We start from the raw sequence: 20,182 nt of genomic DNA, 5'->3' as shown, positions 1-20,182 counted from the left end.
CAGCAAATGTGGACCAGTTATCTTAAAACATATCTGGGCCAGTTTGGGCAAAGATATGGCACAGTGAGCACTGGCTCATCTGGATATGAGCCAAAAGTGGCCCACATATAATGCTGCAAATGTGGGCCAGTTATCTTAAAACATATCTGGGCCAGTTTTGGCAAAGATGTGGCAGAGTGAGCACTGGCTCATCTGGATGTGAGCCAAAAGTGGCCCACATATAATGCTGCAAATTTGGGCCAGTTATCTTAAAACATATCTGGGCCAGTTTTGGCAAAGATATGGCACAGTGAGCACTGGCTCATCTGGATGTGAGCCAAAAGTGGCCCACATATAATGCAGCAAATGTGGGCCAGTTATCTTAAAACATATCTGGGCCAGTTTTGGCAAAGATATGGCACAGTGAGCACTGGCTCATCTGGATGTGAGCCAAAAGTGGCCCACATATAATGCTGCAAATGTGGCCCAGTTATCTTAAAACATATCTGGGCCAGTTTTGGCAAAGATGTGGCAGAGTGAGCACTGGCTCATCTGGATGTGAGCCAAAAGTGTCCCACATATAATGCAGCAAATGTGGGCCAGTTATCTTAAAACATATCTGGGCCAGTTTTGGCAAAGATATGGCACAGTGAGCACTGGCTCATCTGGATGTGAGCCAAAAGTGGCCCACATATAATGCTGCAAATGTGGGCCAGTTATCTTAAAACATATCTGGGCCAGTTTTGGCAAAGATGTGGCAGAGTGAGCACTGGCTCATCTGGATGTGAGCCAAAAGTGGCCCACATATAATGCTGCAAATGTGGGCCAGTTATCTTAAAACATATCTGGGCCAGTTTTGGCAAAGATATGGCACAGTGAGCACTGGCTCATCTGGATGTGAGCCAAAAGTGGCCCACATATAATGCTGCAAATGTGGGCCAGTTATCTTAAAACATATCTGGGCCAGTTTTGGCAAAGATATGGCACAGTGAGCACTGGCTCATCTGGATGGGAACCAAAAGTGGCCCACATATAATGCTGCAAATATGGGCCAGTTATCTTAAAACACATCTTGGCCAGTTTGGGCAAAGATATGGCACAGTGAGCACTGGCTCATCTGGATGTGAACCAAAAGTGGCCCACATATAATGCTGCAAATGTGGGCCAGTTATCTTAAAACATATCTGGGCCAGTTTGGGCAAAGATATGGCACAGTGAGCACTGGCTCATCTGGATGGGAACCAAAAGTGGTAAGTCCATTCATGGCTTGGATGCAACACTTCTGACAATGGCTAATTTAGCTTAAAAAGGAAAGAGTTTGAAACTGTAATGGCCTGAATATTTTTGAAACAACATTTAACAATAATTTTGGTATGGATGCAGCAGACACTTAGGCTGGATGTACATGTACTTACATCTATGACATATATGCTATTGCTGACATATGTTTTGTAGGTAGAGTGTCTAGAAAAATTTAAGTGTCTAGGTTCAAACTTATGAAGAGTTTTTATGGTTTTGGGATGTGCAAGAAGATACTTTAGTTGCTGTTTGTGCAAAGCTTGGGGCACAATGATTTTACCAAGTACATCCTGTATCAAAATATTTTTTTCATCTTGGAACAACATTCTGTCCATAAAAATAGTCCTAACCCTAAAAATAGTCCTAACCCTAACCCTACCCCTAAACCTACAATCAGAGGGAAATGATAATAACACTGATCTAGAAGCATGGTTGTAAGCCTAAACTTGACATAACTGCAAACTTCAAATCTAATTGGTCGAGTTGAATCCTGTTCCAGGATCAACAAAGATGTTGAGCCAGGAACATGTTGTAGCCTACTCGGTGAAACCTTGCTTATCTCTAACTTCATCTAACTTCTAGAGCAGACCCAGACAAACGTCCAATGGGGCCTCAGGCTCAAGATGACTTAAAATGATGACAAAACTAAAACCATCAAAAATCAAGATATTTCTTATTATTTGGCTATTTTTATAACAAATGTACGGGATTTGTTGTGGAGAATATAAGGGGACATTGAAGTCAAAAAGGTTGCGATTCACTGTACCTGCGTGTCAAGTGACCCAACAAAGGGTAATATTTTTAACCCCCTTAAAATATTTTTATATTTTAAATTTAAAAAAGATTTAAATATTTTAAATATAAAAAAATATTTGAATATTTGAAATAATAATAATAATAATATTTTAAATATAAAAAATATTTAAACATGTTAAATATTTTTTATATTTTTAATATTTTAAAATGTAATAAAACATTTTATTTTTATATTTTAATATTAAAAAAAAATAATATTTTAAATAAATAAACCTTTAATTGTTTTTACATTTCTGGCTAAATATAATTGACATTTATGCAACTGTCATATTTAGGCTATAAATAATCTTTCTTAAAAAAAAAATATAATACTACTTGACACTATAATTGATATAAGCGTAAATGAACGACAATTCAGCAGAAGCAGCTATGATAAAATATTATTATTATAACTTTTTCAACCATGACAATTCTTGACAAAATTTTCCCACTTTTTTGCTTCGGCTTACTACTTACTACTACTAGATCTCTATTTTGTTTAAATAAAATATTTACTGCATTTGTAGTTGTCTGTGAAAAAAAAAAAAAAAAAATCTAACTGACGATTTTCCCGTTGACGGCCCTTTAAATTTAAACGTAGCCGGAAAGCGCGAAAAAGGCGCTCAAAACTAAAACGTCAGAAGATTGTCAGTTGGAGGGAGGACGGACTGCAAAAAGTCAAGGTAAGATCGATAAATGTTTCTTTTTGTTAGCGATTGCTTCGTTATATCCAGTTGGAGTCCGCATGTTGTGTGATGTTGATGGAATAATTTATATTCGAAGTTACATTATTTTGGCAGTTCAACTCTAAGCTAACGTTAGATCTATTATGGTTGTTACTTGAATGCGAAATGAACAAGTAAGGAATAATTGCGTCGTGGCCGTTACACCTCGGGTCCCAGATAGCAATTACATTTGGCCCGGATCCGTTTTAAGCCCCTTGCCTCCGTTTCTAGCTTAGAGACGTTTTCTGATTGTGAACCAGATCCGTGCCAGATAGAGGTTTCAGCTTAAACATTCTAACTGCCACCAGTTCAGTATTTATATCATTTTACAGATCTGGCCCAGATCACTTTTCCCATAGGTAACCGAAAGACATTAGCTGTGTCTGACACTGATTTGGTCCAGATCTGCAATATGAATCTGAGCCGATACTGTTTTCACATAGGCTACACTGGTGTGGCCCGAATCTGTGATACATATCTGAGCCGACTGCATTTAAAGAAGGACTAAAATCTGCTCTGGCCCATATCTACAAAACGGTTTTGAGCCAACACTGTTTTGACAGAGACTACCTGATGTGGACCACATCCGAAATACTTTTCTCAAACTGTGTGAAGAACTCCGTGGAATAAACATTTTCAAAACAACATGGTCTGCATATTTTTTCTTTCTATCTAGAGCATGAGATAAATGCATTGTCATTAAGCTGAGCAATATCAGTGTTTAAAAACTATACAGCAACAGTTTGTTAACGCTAAGGTCCGTTACAGCACAGGTCCGTTTGAGCTACGTTTTAGGGCCGTTTTACGACAGCGCCAAGTGAACGTTGGGTCTCGCTTGACTGTCGTCTTGCAGATACGGTCCACATCCGTACTACGGACTTCAGCCAGAAGCGCCAAAAAAATATATAAAAAATATCATCAAACCAATTGCTGTCAACGCAGATTTATCTGACCAGCTAGGCAACCACACGTTAGTTTTTATGTGTTTATTCTATGTGTTTATTATGTACATCTATTTGTATGTGTATATTCTAATTTACTGTGTCTATTACTTAAACGTGCAAGTGAAATGCTGTTTGCTTTGTAGATAGCAGTTACAGGCTGTTATTGCGCACCGATCTGTGTTAAAGCCGCATCTGCTAGCGCAACTGCGCTATACAAATAGCCTATGAGTGTAGCACAGAATAGACCCAATTATAGGATAACCGAATCAACTTTTTTAAAATCATGGCATATATTTGCGCTAATGTGCTGAAGTTTAAAAAGCTTAGGATGTCCAGACGTCCCCGGTTTCAGGCTAATAAAAAAGGTCCCCCGGCCCGAACGTCCCCTAAATGGCCTGTGCGAACGTCCCGCATAGAGTCCGCTTGATGTCCCGCGGACATTCGCGAAGACATCCTCCGTACGTTCAAGAGGACGTTCACAGGACCACCAGCGGCCATTCGGGACAATAAGGGGACTTTCGCGTTTAGTCCCATGAATATTATTTTATTTTATTTTACTTCTGGCTAGAAAACAGACACGTTGTAAGGAACAAAGTATTTATTTGAACAATTGTAAAGGTGTTGTGCTCTTTCCGTGTGTCTCTCTCTGTGTGTGTGTGTGTGTGTGTGTGTGTGTGTCTTCAAACGCGCTGGCAGCTGTGTGTGTGTGTGTTCGGTCAGCTGTGTTTAGTCCGTTGGCAATTCTTCCCCCTGGCATCTACCTAAAACAACAAAATGAACACATTCAGTAGTGTTATTATTTTATATGTCTATATATCCATATGTGGAATATAACGTCTCATTTCAGCAACATTTAACGTTAGCTTCGTAGTGCTAGCATAACGGCTAGCAGTGGTACACGGCCGACAACTTCATCAAACGTTTTAAAAGGAACAATTTTCATAAAATGTAATGATGGATAGTGGTTACGATAACTAATGTACTAATCTAACAATTAAAAATACCTTTTAGACAGACGAAAGGGAAACACAAGGCCGCGTATGAGGAGGACAGTTAACTGTCACTCACAACGCAGCTGAGCGTTGCCATGGATACATGCTGCGTGCCATAATGAATGACGTCACTCGCTTAGGTGCATTTTGATCCTATGATTTGATCGTCACTTGCATGTGTAGTAGCTAGCTATTCTTCTTTTTTTCTTTTTTTTTAGATTCAAGTGCTATCAGTCTTAAGTGCAATAATTATAATAATAATTTTCCTAAAATAACTTATTTTTAATAAAACCAGCCCTTCGATCGCCTGACCAACAATTTGACATGCAGCCTAAATTAGGATAGCCTACTTTTATTTGTCTTACCTGTGTTATTTTCCTCTTTCTTTCCAGCAATGTGCTTTTACATTCTTCGCATTTTCCTTGGCTGCATTCATCATTTGAAGTCGATGCATTCTTTTAGAGCTCCTGAGATTCAACCTTATTTTCTTCATACATGTGGATTAGCCTACAAATTGTAGCCTATATAGTTGAATCAATTATCATGTTTTTGATGTTTAAATTATATTGGCTGAAAACAGACTCGTGATTTGATTACATCTTTAATTAGTGATAGAAGTATCATGACAGTTATTATCTTAACATTAAAATTAAAACACTAAAATGTTTAACATTAACAAAATTTTACAATGAATTCAAATAATAATTTTTACTATAATTTATTTGCAGTTACACTAAAACTATAACGTCAATCTGCAAAACAAAAACCATGGTTTTTAGATCAAATCTATTATCACAGTTAATTTAATGGATATTAAGGAATAAACAAATCCCCTTTTAAATCCAATATGGGTTTATATTTTAGTTTAATTATTCGTTTGTCGTTTAATTATTATTTAGTTTAATTATTCGAGTTGCCGGTCTAATGATAAAAATCAAAGGCATGGGTGACTGGATTTTCCAAGTGTTGTCATGGAAATGGCAGGTGAGGGACGAAATAGGGACGTACGCAAACTGGCCCGGACAAATGTCCTCAGAACGTCCATCAGCGAACGTTAAAGCGGACCAAATGCGGACCTAAGGGGACGTTCGAAAAGTCCGGGGGACATCACCTGTTAGCTGAAGCTGGGATGATACGTCAAACAGATTTCCCAGCAGGCCGTGCTCTTTTGTAAAAGTTGAGAATAAAACAAATAGTCCAGGCAAACTAACTCATTTTGGAGCCAAAAATAAAAGTAGGCTAATTGTAAAATAAATTTTTTCAGCATAGATAATTTCTAAGAAATCCAAGGAAATGTGTTAATTTATCATCATTCCGAAATGTGTGCCATTAAGGCCAGCAACAACACACGCCATATTTGCATATTACAAACAATTTTCAAAGTAATACAAAACAAATACTTTTCATGGGTACTTTCATTGTGTAAAGTTTAATTTTGATAGGAGTAAAGGAAAAAATAGCCCCATTGGGGTGTATTGTTGCCTGCCTTATTGGCACACATTTCGGATTGATGATAAATTAACATATTTCCTCAACTAGGATTTCTTAGGACTTTTAGTATGTTGTTCTGGGCCCCTCATAGAAATGATCTAAAAAAATATATTTGACAATTAGTCTGTCGTAAAATGCTACTTTGCCTGGACTAAAAATAAATTAAGTAATTATGATTTTTTTTTATTCATGGCCAAAGTATCATTACTGAAATCAAAAGTACATTCATTAAAGAAAAGGAAGAGAAAATATATAGACCATAACCACTATTCTTCTCATGTAGCCTACCCCAATTACAATTTCAACCTAACAATTATTAATAATTGTCAGCTTGTTAATTATTACCTATTCAAATAATAATTTGTTATTGGTATTTTACATAGATGGATGGATGGATGGATGGATGGATGGATGGATGGATAAATAGATATAGACCAATAGAGGGATAGAGAAATAAATGTTATACTTGTTACCAAATCTTTATTTTTAATAAACCAGACAACTTTTCCAGTCACATAATAAATAAAATTAAGTAAGACAACAACTTACAACATACTTTCCATTTCTTTTTCCAGATGCTGAAAACATGATGCAAACTGTTGAGACGAAGGTATAATACTCAGATTTTCATTTCATTCCAAACTCCATACTTTTTTTATTATTATTATCCAATTTACAGTTGAGATAGTTACCTAAATGTAAAAAATGAATAGACGCAAGACACCTGTTTCCAGTTCAGCATTGAGGAGAAGAGCCAGAGTGGACCTTAATAGAAGGTTAATTGATTTCGGCCAGGAAACACCTGCAGCCACACTTCCTCCCAGAGATATTGGGTCTCCAACAGATGATGTTGCAGAACCTGAAAATGAAATCATGGAAGAAAATCTTGGATTAGATCCAATGGCAGGTGTTGTGACTGACCCAGAGGATAGATCTTATTATCAAGATGATAGTGATGTAGAAGAAATATCTTACCAGAAAAAGGAACCAGAAAAACTCAGAAATCGCCTTTCCAACTGGGCATTAACATATGGTATTTCCCATATTGCACTTTCGGCTCTTTTGGCAATATTAACGGTCCACCACTGTGACTTGCCAAAAGATGCACGAACTCTCCTTAACACAAGAAGAGATTATTCTGTTAGGGAGCTCTGCGGTGGCCTATACCACTACATTGGCATTATTGAGGCGTTAAAACATACCCTTTCCCAGTGGAAAGACAAGCTTGTCGATGGATGTTGTTTACATCTTCAAATGTCAGTGGATGGCCTGCCACTTTTTAAAAGTTCAGGTCTTCAGTTGTGGCCCATTTTAGGTAGATTGGTTGGAGTACCCATGAAAGAACCTGTAGTCATCGGGATGTACTCAGGTATAAAGAAACCTGAGTCATCAAAAATATATCTCACAGATTTGGCAAATGAACTCTCACAATTACAGGAGGGGTTTACATTTGAGGGGAAAAGGCTCACTTTAAAAGTTCATTCGATGATCTGTGACACACCGGCAAAATCCTTTGTGAAAGTCACAAAGGCTTTTAACGGTTACTATGGCTGTGACAAGTGTATTCAGAGTGGGGTGTACCTCAACCACCGCATGACATATCCACTCATGAATAGCCAAACACGGTCTGATGAGGCATTTGCCAGGCAGGAGGATGAGGAACACCACCATGGTCCTCATGCCTTCACAAATGTACATTTTGGTTTGGTGTCCCAAGTCCCACTGGACTACATGCACCTGGTGTGCTTGGGGGTGGTAAGGCGCCTCATCTTTCTGTGGATGAAAGGTCCTCTGACTGTCCGTGTACCAGGGAGAGACGTGGACAGAATATCCAGAAATCTTCTAAGCTTAAGACCCCACATTCCTTCAGAATTTGCTAGAAGGCCAAGAGCACTGAACGAAGTGGATAGGTGGAAGGCGACGGAGTTCCGTCAGTTTCTCTTATACACAGGGCCGGTGGTGTTGCGTGAGGTGTTAAGACCTGATCTATATGCAAACTTCCTGCTGCTGTCGACAGCCATGGCAATGCTGGTCTCCCCTTTCTTTGCCAGAAAGTACTACGAATATGCCAACAGCCTCCTTCATGCTTTTGTGGAACATTTTGCCCGCCTGTATGGAAATGATCAGTTAGTGTACAATGTGCATGGGTTGACCCATCTTGCACAGGATGCAAAACATTTTGGGAATCTGGATGTTATATCATCCTTTCCATATGAAAATTATTTGCAAAAACTCAAGGGTTTTGTACGCAAACCCTCAAATCCCCTGGCCCAAATAATCAGACGCCTGTCCGAGGGATTAAATGGTGGTGTTACAAGTGACCAGCCCATCAAATTGTGCAAAGAACATGCCAGAGGCCCTATACCAGTACCAAACTTGATCTGTCACCAGTATGACGAACTGATATCAGAGAGGTTCACCATGACCACAACATGTAGAAACAACACATTTCTGATGGGCAAAAATGTGTGTCAAATATTTAATATAATTGACTGTCACGGTGATATCATAATTGCCTACAGACAGTACGGGATGGTTGAAACATTTTTTACCTATCCTTTTAATTCGGACATTTTAAACATTGTGATACCAGCTGACCTAGGCCATGAGATAAAATTCTCCAAACTGTCATCTTTCACACAAAAATGCATGGCTGTCCCTTTCAATGAGGCAATGGTGGTTATACCGTTGTTTCATATGAAGGACTAGACTTTATTTTTGAAAATCATAGTTCAGTTCAGTTATGTATTGTTTTAATCATCTTATTTTTTACACAATTATTTTTAAAATACATTTTGTGGAGTAATTTTCCTCGACGAGGACATTACAGAAGTTGTGCCGAGGTCATGGGTTAAAGGTGATGAATGTTTTTGGCCAACATTCATTTCCGAGGAAAAAACCCAAAAGGCCATAAAGAGGCATGAAATGCCAGGCCCTGGCTAGAAAATCTTCAAAATAAGAATACTCTTTGAAAAAGGTAAATAAACAAGCAAACAGGGTAATTCTATGTCTTTCCATGTTAGGACAACAGTTATGCCTTACTTCCTTTGTCCTTAATTATCTCCATATCTGTCTTTCTTTATTTTTTATTTTTTTCATAATAGTAGATGACTTCAGTAAGGCAAGGCAAAAGCTGAAGGACTACAACCGAAATGGAACGGCAGTCCTCCAGTCAGAGGATGAGGGCTCAATGGCAAAAAGGAGAAGAAAGGCGACACAGTATGTCCATTATAGATAATCGTTGTATTATTGCAAAAGCTATGGCTGGGGATGGGTTTAGGGTACAAAAAAAAGCCTTTGTTCACGCCTGCCCATTGAATGATGCTATTGCCTTGTCATTACAATTTGACCTCTGTCTTCAGTTACCCAGGATTTGAAAACGGCAGTACTGACTCTGAAACTGAGCAGACTCCAAAAAGAAGACCAGAGTCTCGACCTCGGCCTCAACCTCGCCCTATTAGCACTACCCTTCCTAGTCTCCCTCCAGCCCCCCTCTGTAAGTTTTGATTTGATTGCCAACTGCAACAATGTACAGTCCAGTGATTTGTACCACTGCAATATGTTGATTCCCCGTTATCCCTTTATCCAAAAGTGGACATCGCAGTGGACATGGGTCAGGAGTCTCTGGACAACACAGGACAGGAAACCTTTACAGACATAAGCTGGAATGTGAGGAGGGAGTCAGACCCCTTCAATGGTAGGAATCATGCTCTGTAGCAAAATTACAATACAAATGAAAGTACAAAGGTGATGGTCTGTCCTGTTCATTTATCTCCTTGTCTGACAATCTGCCTCTCTTGTTATCATTTTCCCTCAATGGTCATCTAGTATTCAATAGCTCAGTGCACCAGTCAACACCACCACCACCGCCTCAAAACTCAGTGCACCAGTCAACACCACCACCACCTCAACACTTGAGTCCAGTGTTTGACATTAATATGGGCTTCCCCTATTCACATGGTGACTTTTTCATACAAATTTACAAGTACATGTGTACAATAAATATCCTGTATATATACTTATTTTTGTCTTGTTTTCTGATTTTAACATTTACATACCTTTCCTCAATTAGCCAGCGGTGGTGGAGAGCCTGGAGGTCACCTCCTCTTCAAGCCAACCTTCAGAGTTGGCCATGAAACAGGGCCAATTCCTTGCACACGTAAGAAAAAAAGAGTGTTAACAATGTTACAACATATATATATTTATATATATATATACAGGCCAAAAGTTTGGACACATCTTCTCATTTAATGCGTTTTATTTATTTTCATGACTATTTACATTGTAGATTCTCACTGAAGGCATCAAAGCTATTAATGAACACATGTGGAATTATGTACACAAAATGTGTGAAATAACTGAAAACATGTCATATTCTAGTTTCTTCAAAGTAGCCAGTGAGAATCTACAATGTAAATAGTCATGAAAATAAAGGAAACGCATTGAATGAGCATTGAATGAGAAGGTGTGTCCACACTTTTGGCCTGTACTGTATATATATATACAGTATAGTGTGCAGCTGTGGGTTGATTTTATTGACCATCATTGTGTGTATTATTTCCTTAATGTTTAAATAACCTTTTCTCCAGATTAACACTTTTTTTTCAACTTTCACAATGTTTCAGCGGCTCAGCTACATGGCCTATTGCTTTTGGAAAACCTAAAGCAGCAGGTTGCCCAACTCGCCACCACCGTGAACCTGCTCATGGCCAAGGTCAATAACGGCCTCCAACCAGCAGCCTTTGAGTGGTCCGGGGAATTTCAATTCCCCCTGGAATCAGATGCAGAGCTGGACCGCTTTGAGGCCTGGCTGGCGGACCCTGCCAACGATAGGCAGAAACATGTCCTTGTAAGCATATTCCCCCAATATGTTCTCATTGTACTCAAGACACTTGTTTCATCTTACACTAAAACTAATTAATATAAAGTAATATTTATTGCTACAGTAGACTAAGCTCTTTATGACGATGTAACTGTAATCTAATTCATCTAAAGTAATATTTATTGCTAGACTAAGCTCTTTATGATGATGTAACTTGAATGTTATGGATAAAAGCATCATCCAATGTCTTAATTGTGAAAAAAAAAACTGTCAAAAAAGTGGCTTACCTGTTTAAAAACTTGTGCAACGGTGATCCAACCACTATCTTCATGCCCCTAGGTCAATACCCTGTCTGCTGTCGGGGGTGTGGATTTGAAGAGGGTGACATGGAACATTCTGTCATACCTGTTTTCCTGCCCCCTTTCCCGAACAATTAATTGGAAGGGTGTGAACAAGAAGAGGGCCTTCCACAGGATGGCATCACGGACCCTCCTCAGCCGTAAGTAGGCTATTGCTTCAAATGCCCTTAGTGAATTAGTATTTATTCACTCAAAAGTCTTACAGATTACTCCTGGAAAAGAGTTTCGCAGTCAAAACTGATTGTTATACTAATACGTATATAGTATATACAGTACAGGCCAAAAGTTTGGACACATCTTTTCATTCAATGCGTTTCTTTATTTTCGTGACTATTTACATTGTAGATTCTCACTGAAGGCATCAAAGCTATTAATGAACACATGTGGAATTATGTAGCCTACACAAAAAGTGTGAAATAAATGAAAACATGTCATATTCTAGTTTCTTCAAAGTAGCCAGTGAGAATCTACAATGTAGTCATGAAAATAAAGGAAACGCATTGATTTGTGTCTGAAAAAATAACGAGGCATTTTAATTGTTTATTAATAAACTATTGTTTTCTAAATCAGTGTCGGCTTAAAACACATCTCCGTTAAAGGACAAGTTCGGTATTTTACACTTAAAGCCCTATTTACAGATCATATCTGATGAAATAGAACGGTTAATTTCAAAATTTGGACACATGCTCCTGTCCCGAGAATTTTGGGTTTATTTCGCTTCCCCCCCACCCCCACACAATGGTTGTCTATGGCCACTGGAAGATTCCTTCCTAAAACACATTAAACTTTCGTTTACAAAGACGTGAAACTCACCGAGTGGTCAGGGATGTTCACTGATACGGGCCCAAAAAAAATCGCTGAAAAAGATGCTTTCCAACAGGTTTTATCGTAGTGTTTGTCCAACTCCATTGATTGTATTGAATGTGCTGTGTGAGGTACGATATTCCTCCGCCGCTTCTTCTTCTGCTTCTTCTGTGTATTAAATGAAATGCCAGCGGTTTGCTTGCAATTGGCAAAGGTGCATTATCGCCACCAACTGGTGTCTATTATTCAAGCTCTCAACGGAAGAATCTGGGTGTGACGCGTTTGGCAAAATAGGTCCACAAACGCTAAATAAAACTTAAATTCTCGGGACAGGAGCATGTGTCCAAATTTTAATCTTAACCGTTCTATTTCATCAGATACGATCTGTAAACAGGGCTTTAAGTGTAAAATACCGAACTTGTCCTTTAAGCGGATGCGCCTTTAGAGAGAAATGCACCTTTCATACGGATTACTTAATCAGAACAAAATGTATTAGCTTTCGATTCGAATTTGTTCGTTTTAAAGTGGACATTTCAAGCTTTAGCCTACATAGGCTATATTTTGTTTCAGTTCTCGCGCTCCAGTTCACGGACATCATGAAAGCGCGCCTGATTGTTTTATTTTATTTTATTTTACAAAAGCACAACGTTTTCTTGTTATTGTGAGTTTTCACAAATAAAAGTAGTTATGAATAATGTATTATTATTTTCTGTATGACCAGAAATTATAGAGTAGGCCTATTTGAAGTTGTTTCACTGTTGATAGGAAAATGCAAGTGTTCGCGCCCGCGGCTCCGTGCCTCCGTGCCATGCGGTGCGCACTCCACACTCCACTCCACAAACCCTTGGATATGCGTCAAAATCTTGTGTTTATTTGTGATCATCTTAGCCCTGTATTACTATTGTCTAACCCGTAGCCTATTATGAATGACAATTGCTTTGTTCCTTTTTTGGATAAAAGCGTCTTCCAAATATGTAGCGCAATAGTTTAACCCGACTAGTAACATCCCTGGGATACGTTTGGGGGAGAGGTGGGTGGACACGCGGCATGAGAACCGTGGGGACTCAACCCACAGCCGCTCCGTTGCCCTGCTGAAAATGTGAAGTAGAAACGCTTAATAATGTTAGATAACGTCCAAAATCATTTGAATTCGGGTTAGATTTTTTTTTACTGTTTTCAATTATGAGGAGCAATATGAGAGAGACATTTGGTAATTATTGTTTAGGTACATTAAACCACGCGCATGTCATATTGTCAACATGGTAGGCTACATGAAGCAGAATAGTGGGTCATATGTCTAATGCTTTTTGAAAACTTAAGGTTTTCTTCTTCATAAAACGAGTCGGACATCATCACATTTTTGCATACATTTTTACTTATTTACATTAGAAAGCTACAGGACAACGTCTTTCAAAACATGACCTGCGCGAAAGAGAGAGAGAAAAAGAATGCGTCACTGTACCCAGCACATCTCAAACCAAACTGACGCCCATGCAATAATGCCTTCTGTTTATTCTTCTTATTATTATTATGCCTAATTGGGGCTACGTCTTAACCTCAATGGTTAGATATAGTTAATTTGTCTTATTCAGTTGTAGCCTACATGACCAGTTTTTATTAAGCTATTATTTTATTACAGCTCCATCAACTAATGCACAAACCGTTATAGAAGCAGGCCGAATAAGAAGGATGGGCCTATCTTCATTTTGAGCAAATGCAATATACGTCTGCCTGTTTTGTCGTCATGTAGGCCAAGCACTGATCCAAATTTCTCATTCAACCTAATCCGTAATGCTGTTTTCCAGGTGCAGTGCGCAAATGCGCACTGACAACAACTGCAACAGAAGCAGAAATATGGAGGCATGCCATAAGGTGGTTTGCCCTTTCGGCGGATAGGAGAGGAGGGCGCCAGGAGAGACTGGCGCGTCAGCAGCTGGAGCAGCAACAGCACCCACCTCGTGATTTTGTTTAAGTGCATGTTTTGTTTTGTTTTGTTTTTTACGTTGTGTTAATAGCCTGTGCTTTTTTTATCCATTAATTCTGTGTTTGTTGTTGACTTTGTTCATGACTTTGTTGTTCAATTAAATCTATGAATTCATGGTCATCAATTCTGTGTTTGTTAACTCTGTTCACGTTGTTTTAGTATGCGTTTTAATCATTAAAACGATTTATTTCAGTTATAGCCTATAGGCCTACGCATTGCTCCAACTGAAATAGCCTTTATCAAGTCAAGTCAAGCTTTTTATTTATAGACAAGGCCTTGTAGTGAAAATGTTTTTCTGGACAAAATGTAGGCCTATGCCTAGGTAGCAGGTTACTATGATACCCTAACTGACAAAAATGCCGAAAATAAGGCAAAAGGACAATCCAGTGGTGATTTAAGCGGAATCGTAACACATCCGGCACTGTTCCGGTAGGCGGAATCGTTTCACGCACCCGATACGCATCTGTAACGGGATGATCAGGCGGTGCTGGATCGGCGCTGGCACATATCCGCAACAACCTCTAAAAACAGACCAGAAACGGCTTCGGCCCGATGTGCGTTTGGACTCAGGAACGAGTCCGTGAGGCGGATGCGGGCCAGACCCGGCTCTATCGTTTTGCGGTTGCGGCCCTGTTCCGTTACAGCGTCCAGTGGCTATCTGGGGTGTGCATTATTTTTTAGAATAATTCAACGGCCTGGAGTCAATTATTCCGCTTATACTACAGTTACCCCACCTAGAAATATTGTTCAGATGATGTATTTCAAGACGTTTGTAAAGTTTTTGTCATTAAAACGCTCTTGTATGTAGGACTAATTCCTTGCGCATCTAAACCCATGCTCGTTGCTAATTCCAGAACGTAATTTTAGAGTTAGTAACGGAGGTTTAAGTCAGTGATAGCAGACTAATGCTGGACACACACTTAACGACTGACACATTCTCTGACTGTGAATGCAGCAGATTTTAAATACCGCTGTGAACACAGACTGAACGCGCTGAACACGCGTGCATGATTAATCATAAGTATCAAATTACATTCACGCCATACAGTAAGTGTGTCCCCGGCGGCTTTATGCAGTTATTAATGCAGTTATGAGAGAGAGAGAGAAATGTGCGTCAATATTATTATTTATTAATTAATTTAATTCGTTTTAATTAATTCGTTCATTCTTTTTTTCTATTAGTGACAGATGGCCTAATAAATGAAACACCAAGCCCTTTTAACAAGTATAGGCCTATCAATAATAATTTATTTGTTAGGCTATATTATCTGCAATATTTACGAAAACTCGTGCAGCAGGACTATCAATTTATTTAAATATTCAGTTTAATTTTCTATTGATTATATATATATATATATATATATGACTGTTCTTCATTTATTTAAATTAAATTTAAAGTTTTTCTTGTTATGAATTGTATCCTATTTTCCGTTATTACAGTTAACTACGCGAAGTGATAGTGATTGTGCAGCCCTATATAATGTATTTTTAATTTTTTTCTGAATTGGGTAACTGTGAGTAGCCTAGTGTTAATATAAAACATGTATCCATGGCTTTTAAATGATCTTTTTTAGATTACTGCATTGAGCTTCATTGGAGGAGTTGACATTAAGGATAGCGTTTGGCGGGTTATGGGGCACTGTATTACCAACTCCCTTGGCAAACAACTCAACTGGCGTGGCATCAATGGCAAAACAGCTTTCCACAGACTCCAGCTGAAAGATGTAATTACTGGTAAGTGTTACATTTCACTATCTTCAGTCTAATAAGTCCATTCTCTACTTCTTGCATGCTTGATGCATATTAATGCTCAGATTACGAAATTATTAAAAAAGGTTGATTAAAAAAAAGTGAACAGTAAAGCACTTGTACTGCTCTGCCCTGGCAAGGGTATGACAGCCAGCAGTTTATCACTAAAAGCTTAATTGTGGAAACAATCCCAAACATTGCTGTCCATCCCCACACATACTGTATGGAACTCTCATACAATGAGAAACTGATGCAACAGGCAATGGATATATCCATATTACCTGTTGCATCCCTTATGAAAAAGTATAGTTTAAATAAATATATACTTTAAGTTTATTTTATGAAGTATTCTCAAGTAATGTTCAAGTACAGTTGTGGTCCGACTTAACGGCACCCCTGGTAAATATGATCAAAAATAGCTGTAAAAATAAATCTGGATTGTTTATCTTTTTGATCTTTTATTTTTTTTAAATCTCAAAAATCTAACCTTTTATTGAAGTAAAATAATTGAAAGTGGGGGGTAAATCACATTATGACATAAATGCTTTTCTCCAAAACACGCTGGCCATAATGATCTTTTGCAAAGATAACAGCTCTGAGTTTTCTTCTATAATGTCTGATGATTTTGGAGAACAACTAAAAAGAGATCAGAGACCATTCCTCCTTACAGAATCTCTCCAGATCCTTCAGATTCACAAGTTCATGCTGATGCTGCTTCTCTTCAGTTCACCCCACTCATTTTCTATAGGGTTCAGTTTAGGGGACTGGGACGGTCATGGCAGAAGCTTAATTTTGTGCTCAGTGACCCATTTTTATGTTGATTTTGATGTTTGTTTTGGATCGTTGTGTTGGAAGATCCAACCACGACCCATTATAAGATTTATACTTGGGTATAAGTTTATTTCACGTTACGCCCAAACCACATGAATAATGAAGCTACTTCCGACCAACCCATTTTAGGTTTGCGTCGGACGCAAGAGTCGTTTATCCCGCCGGTATAATAGCGTCAGCGGCCGGGATCCGCCCACAAAGTTACTTGCGTTTCGCGTTTGATACTTGCGTTTCAGATATGCTGGAGTTTGTTTTTGGAGGAGCGAGGATGATATTTCTTGAAGCTCTCCCAAAACAACATGTTTTTTGATGTAGGGGTTGTTTGATATATTTGTTTAGGTTTTCTGACCCCCAAGACTCAAGTAATCTCTGCAATTCTCCATCTGTGATCCTTGAAGACTCTTTGGTCACTCAAACTCTCCTCCTCACCGTACATTAAGGCAATATAGACACACGTCTCTTCCTGGCAGATTCGTAACATCTTTAGTTGATTAACTTCTTAATTATTGTCCTGATGGTCAAAATGGGGATTATCAATTCTTTAGCTACTTTCTTAGAGTCACTTTCTATTTTGTGAAGCTCAACAATCTTTTGATGCACATCAGAACTATATTCTTTGGTTTGACTCATTGTGATGAATGATTAAGGGAATTTGGCCTCTGTGTTTCCTCCTATTTAAACTCCTGTGAAACAAGAAGTCATAACTGGACAATTTTATGTTCACCATGGTGTGCTAAAAAAGGTATAATGGAAATATACTTCTGAGATATTTTACTCGTTAAAAAAAATCTAGGGGTACCAATAATTTCATAATCCATTTTCTGACGCAGTCCGATTTTCGTAGCAGGCGTCAAACTTGTTCCTTTTGGGCATCTGGAAGCAAAGAGTGTCCTTGGCCATGGCCAAAATGTTCTTTACATTGGCGCTGACAAACTATGCACTTGGCTTGTGGGCCCTAATTGGGTCCCAAGATTTTAAAGGTTGTGTAATCCATCCTTGCATTTACAAATGTTATCTTTTTTTAGGAACTGTCAGAAACAACAGACTGACAGCTGCGGCCACTGATCAAGAGATAGAATCATGTATTAAAAAATGGCTTCATCTTGCAAGTGACCGAGACGGAGGGAGAAGAGAAAGAGAGAAACGAAGGAGGGTCCAAGACACCTGTAAGTCAGTTACATTGTGTTTTTGCTATATGTGTATAATACCATGGTCTGTCTGAATACTTGATTTTGATTGGCTGCAAGGTGTGCATTAAAACATTTGTAACACTTTACAAGTTAACATTAGTTAACTACTTTAGTTAACATGAGGCCAGAACCATTCTTCTACAGCATTTATTAATCTTAGTTAATGTTAATTGTGATGCTTACTAATGCATTATTAAAATCAAAAGCTGTATTTGTTAACATTAGTTGATGCACTGTAAACTAACATGAACAAACAATGATTGATTAACATTAAGAAAGCTTAATAAATAATGTAGTTCATGTTAGTTAATACTAGTTAATACATTAACTAATGTTAACAAATAAGACTAGTGTTACCAAACCGTTTAATGCACTGGTAGTTCCAGTCCATTTATTCACCATTCAGTATTAAAGGTAGGGTAGGTCAGAATTGTCTAAAAAAAACTTTTATTCAAATTTGTTTAAACTGTCTTTATATACCAATACATAATTAAAATGCAAGTACTCTGAAATAGAGAGTATAAAAAACTGAGTGACTCTAGTGTATTTAATCTTCAATAAACACAGCTCAGTAATTCCATTCACTCCCACCTAAAAACGGGTGCGTGACTGCGCTCACATGGGCAGAGCCAATAATAGCGGCGGTAGTCATGGCGACGGAGAGTGACAGTCGCGCAAGCCAATCACTTGTTTTGTCCCGAATGGAATTAATGAGCAGTGTTTTTTGAAGATTAAATACACTAGTCACTAAATTTTTATACTCTCTTTTTCAAAGTACTTACATTTTAATTATGTATTGGTATATAAAGACAGTTTAAGCCAATTTGAAAAAAAGTTCTTTAGACAATTCTTACCTACACAACCTTTAATGTGCTGCTTTCATTAAAGCACATAGAGAGCTGTTTTTAAAGTTTTTAAAACTTGCAGCTTCACTATTAATAAAAAGTAAAAACAAATTGTTTTTTAATTTTATTTAATTTGGCTTCTAAATAGTTGTACGTGTGTGTTTGTTTTGTATTTCAACACTATTGTATAATCAGCGTTCTGTTACTGAGTCAACAGTTTTTATCATTTGTGTATCCAATTAAGGCTTGCAAGATTGCCATGACAAAAATGGGCCCAGTCAAGGAGATAAAATTCTATAATTTTGGATGAATCCATTTGCCAAGATTTTGTAGTGTGTTCACTTCTGCGTTGTCTGTTTGTTTTTTTAGATGACCAAAGCTACTGGAAACATGTTTTATTTTTATTTAGTTTCTACAATGCTTTCTATGCACATATTTTTTTTAATTTTTTTTTTATTATTATTATTTTTTTAGATTGCTTTCCAGTTTTGAAAATGTAAACTTGCAGTGGGTTGTTCTTTGGCAATATTAATAAATGGTGCAAATGTTTTCAGAAATGTGTTTGGATTGTAACTTACCTTAACATAAAGAGGGGCCATATCTCTTTACTGTACTGTATGTTTGATATTGTTGATGCAGAGTTCACTTAGTGCGCGCGCACACACAAACACACACAGTTATGGTTTATTTAGTTAATTCTTGGCTAACATGTGACTGAACAAATGTCCTGCTTGTGGACCAGATCTGGCAAACAGGAGTGCATTGCAAAAGTGCCACCATTCCATGCTGCTTTGGCCCACGTGAGGAATGTTGGGAAAGACCAGGGTTTGTGTAAAAATCAACTGTTGCCAGGTGTGGTTTATTTGGTTTGTTGTTGGTTACATGTGGCATTGCTAAGGCTTTCTTAAGGCCAAAATGTGGAAAACAGGAGCGGGTCGCACAATTGCCAACATTCCATGTGGTATGTGGGCCAGAGTAAGGTATCAGATCTGGGCCAGAATTAAAATTAACTATGTCACACATTTGTTTTGTTTAAGGCTGACATGCGGCATTGCTATGGCTTATCTGTGGCCCATATCTGGAAAACAGGAGCGGGCCGTCCAAGTGCCATCATTCTCATCTGGCCCACATACCGCGTGGAATAATGGCACTTGGGCGGTCTGCTCCTGTTTGCCAGATTTGGGCCACAATTAAGCCATAGCAATGCCGCATGTCAGCCGTAAACAAAACAAATGAAGCAGAACTGGGCCACATCTGGCCCAGACACCAAAATTGCTGTGGCCCAGTTCCGGCCCACACTTGACACTTTCATCTGGCCCACATACCGCGTGGAATGATGGCACTTGGGCGGTCCACTCCTGTTTGCCAGATTT

At 38.3% G+C, this 20,182-nt stretch overlaps 3 protein-coding genes and 1 long non-coding RNA gene across 4 annotated transcripts in view; all 4 read left to right on the top strand.

Annotated features, from left to right (window-relative positions):
• LOC307004386 (uncharacterized protein) overlaps positions 1-20,182 on the top strand; it is a 51,471-nt gene that overhangs the window by 4,276 nt on the left and 27,013 nt on the right. The window lies entirely within an intron of this gene.
• LOC307004490 lies at positions 2,710-19,193 on the top strand. Its single transcript, XR_013799057.1, has 4 exons — positions 2,710-2,756; positions 15,769-15,928; positions 17,800-17,940; positions 19,054-19,193. It is a non-coding gene; the product is annotated as an uncharacterized lncRNA (long non-coding RNA).
• LOC307003629 (uncharacterized protein) lies at positions 3,753-9,158 on the top strand. The gene is made up of 2 exons (XM_079622318.1): positions 3,753-3,768; positions 6,801-9,158. Exon 2 carries the CDS (start codon positions 6,931-6,933, stop codon positions 8,932-8,934), a length of 2,004 nt encoding a protein of 667 aa, XP_079478444.1. The 5' UTR covers positions 3,753-3,768; positions 6,801-6,930; the 3' UTR covers positions 8,935-9,158.
• LOC307003630 (uncharacterized protein) lies at positions 9,175-14,182 on the top strand (the record flags this gene model as incomplete). Its single annotated transcript, XM_079622319.1, has 9 exons — positions 9,175-9,202; positions 9,330-9,444; positions 9,588-9,721; positions 9,818-9,922; positions 10,054-10,185; positions 10,298-10,384; positions 10,851-11,074; positions 11,387-11,546; positions 14,016-14,182. Exons 2-9 carry the CDS (start codon positions 9,416-9,418, stop codon positions 14,180-14,182), a joined length of 1,038 nt encoding a protein of 345 aa, XP_079478445.1. The 5' UTR covers positions 9,175-9,202; positions 9,330-9,415.

The sequence above is a fragment of the Phoxinus phoxinus genome, assembly GCF_949152265.1.
Source record: "Phoxinus phoxinus genome assembly, chromosome: 9".
Taxonomy (NCBI): domain Eukaryota; kingdom Metazoa; phylum Chordata; class Actinopteri; order Cypriniformes; family Leuciscidae; genus Phoxinus; species Phoxinus phoxinus.
The sequence above is the reverse complement of the archived record's forward strand: the minus strand, read 5'-3'. Positions and strand labels throughout refer to the sequence as shown.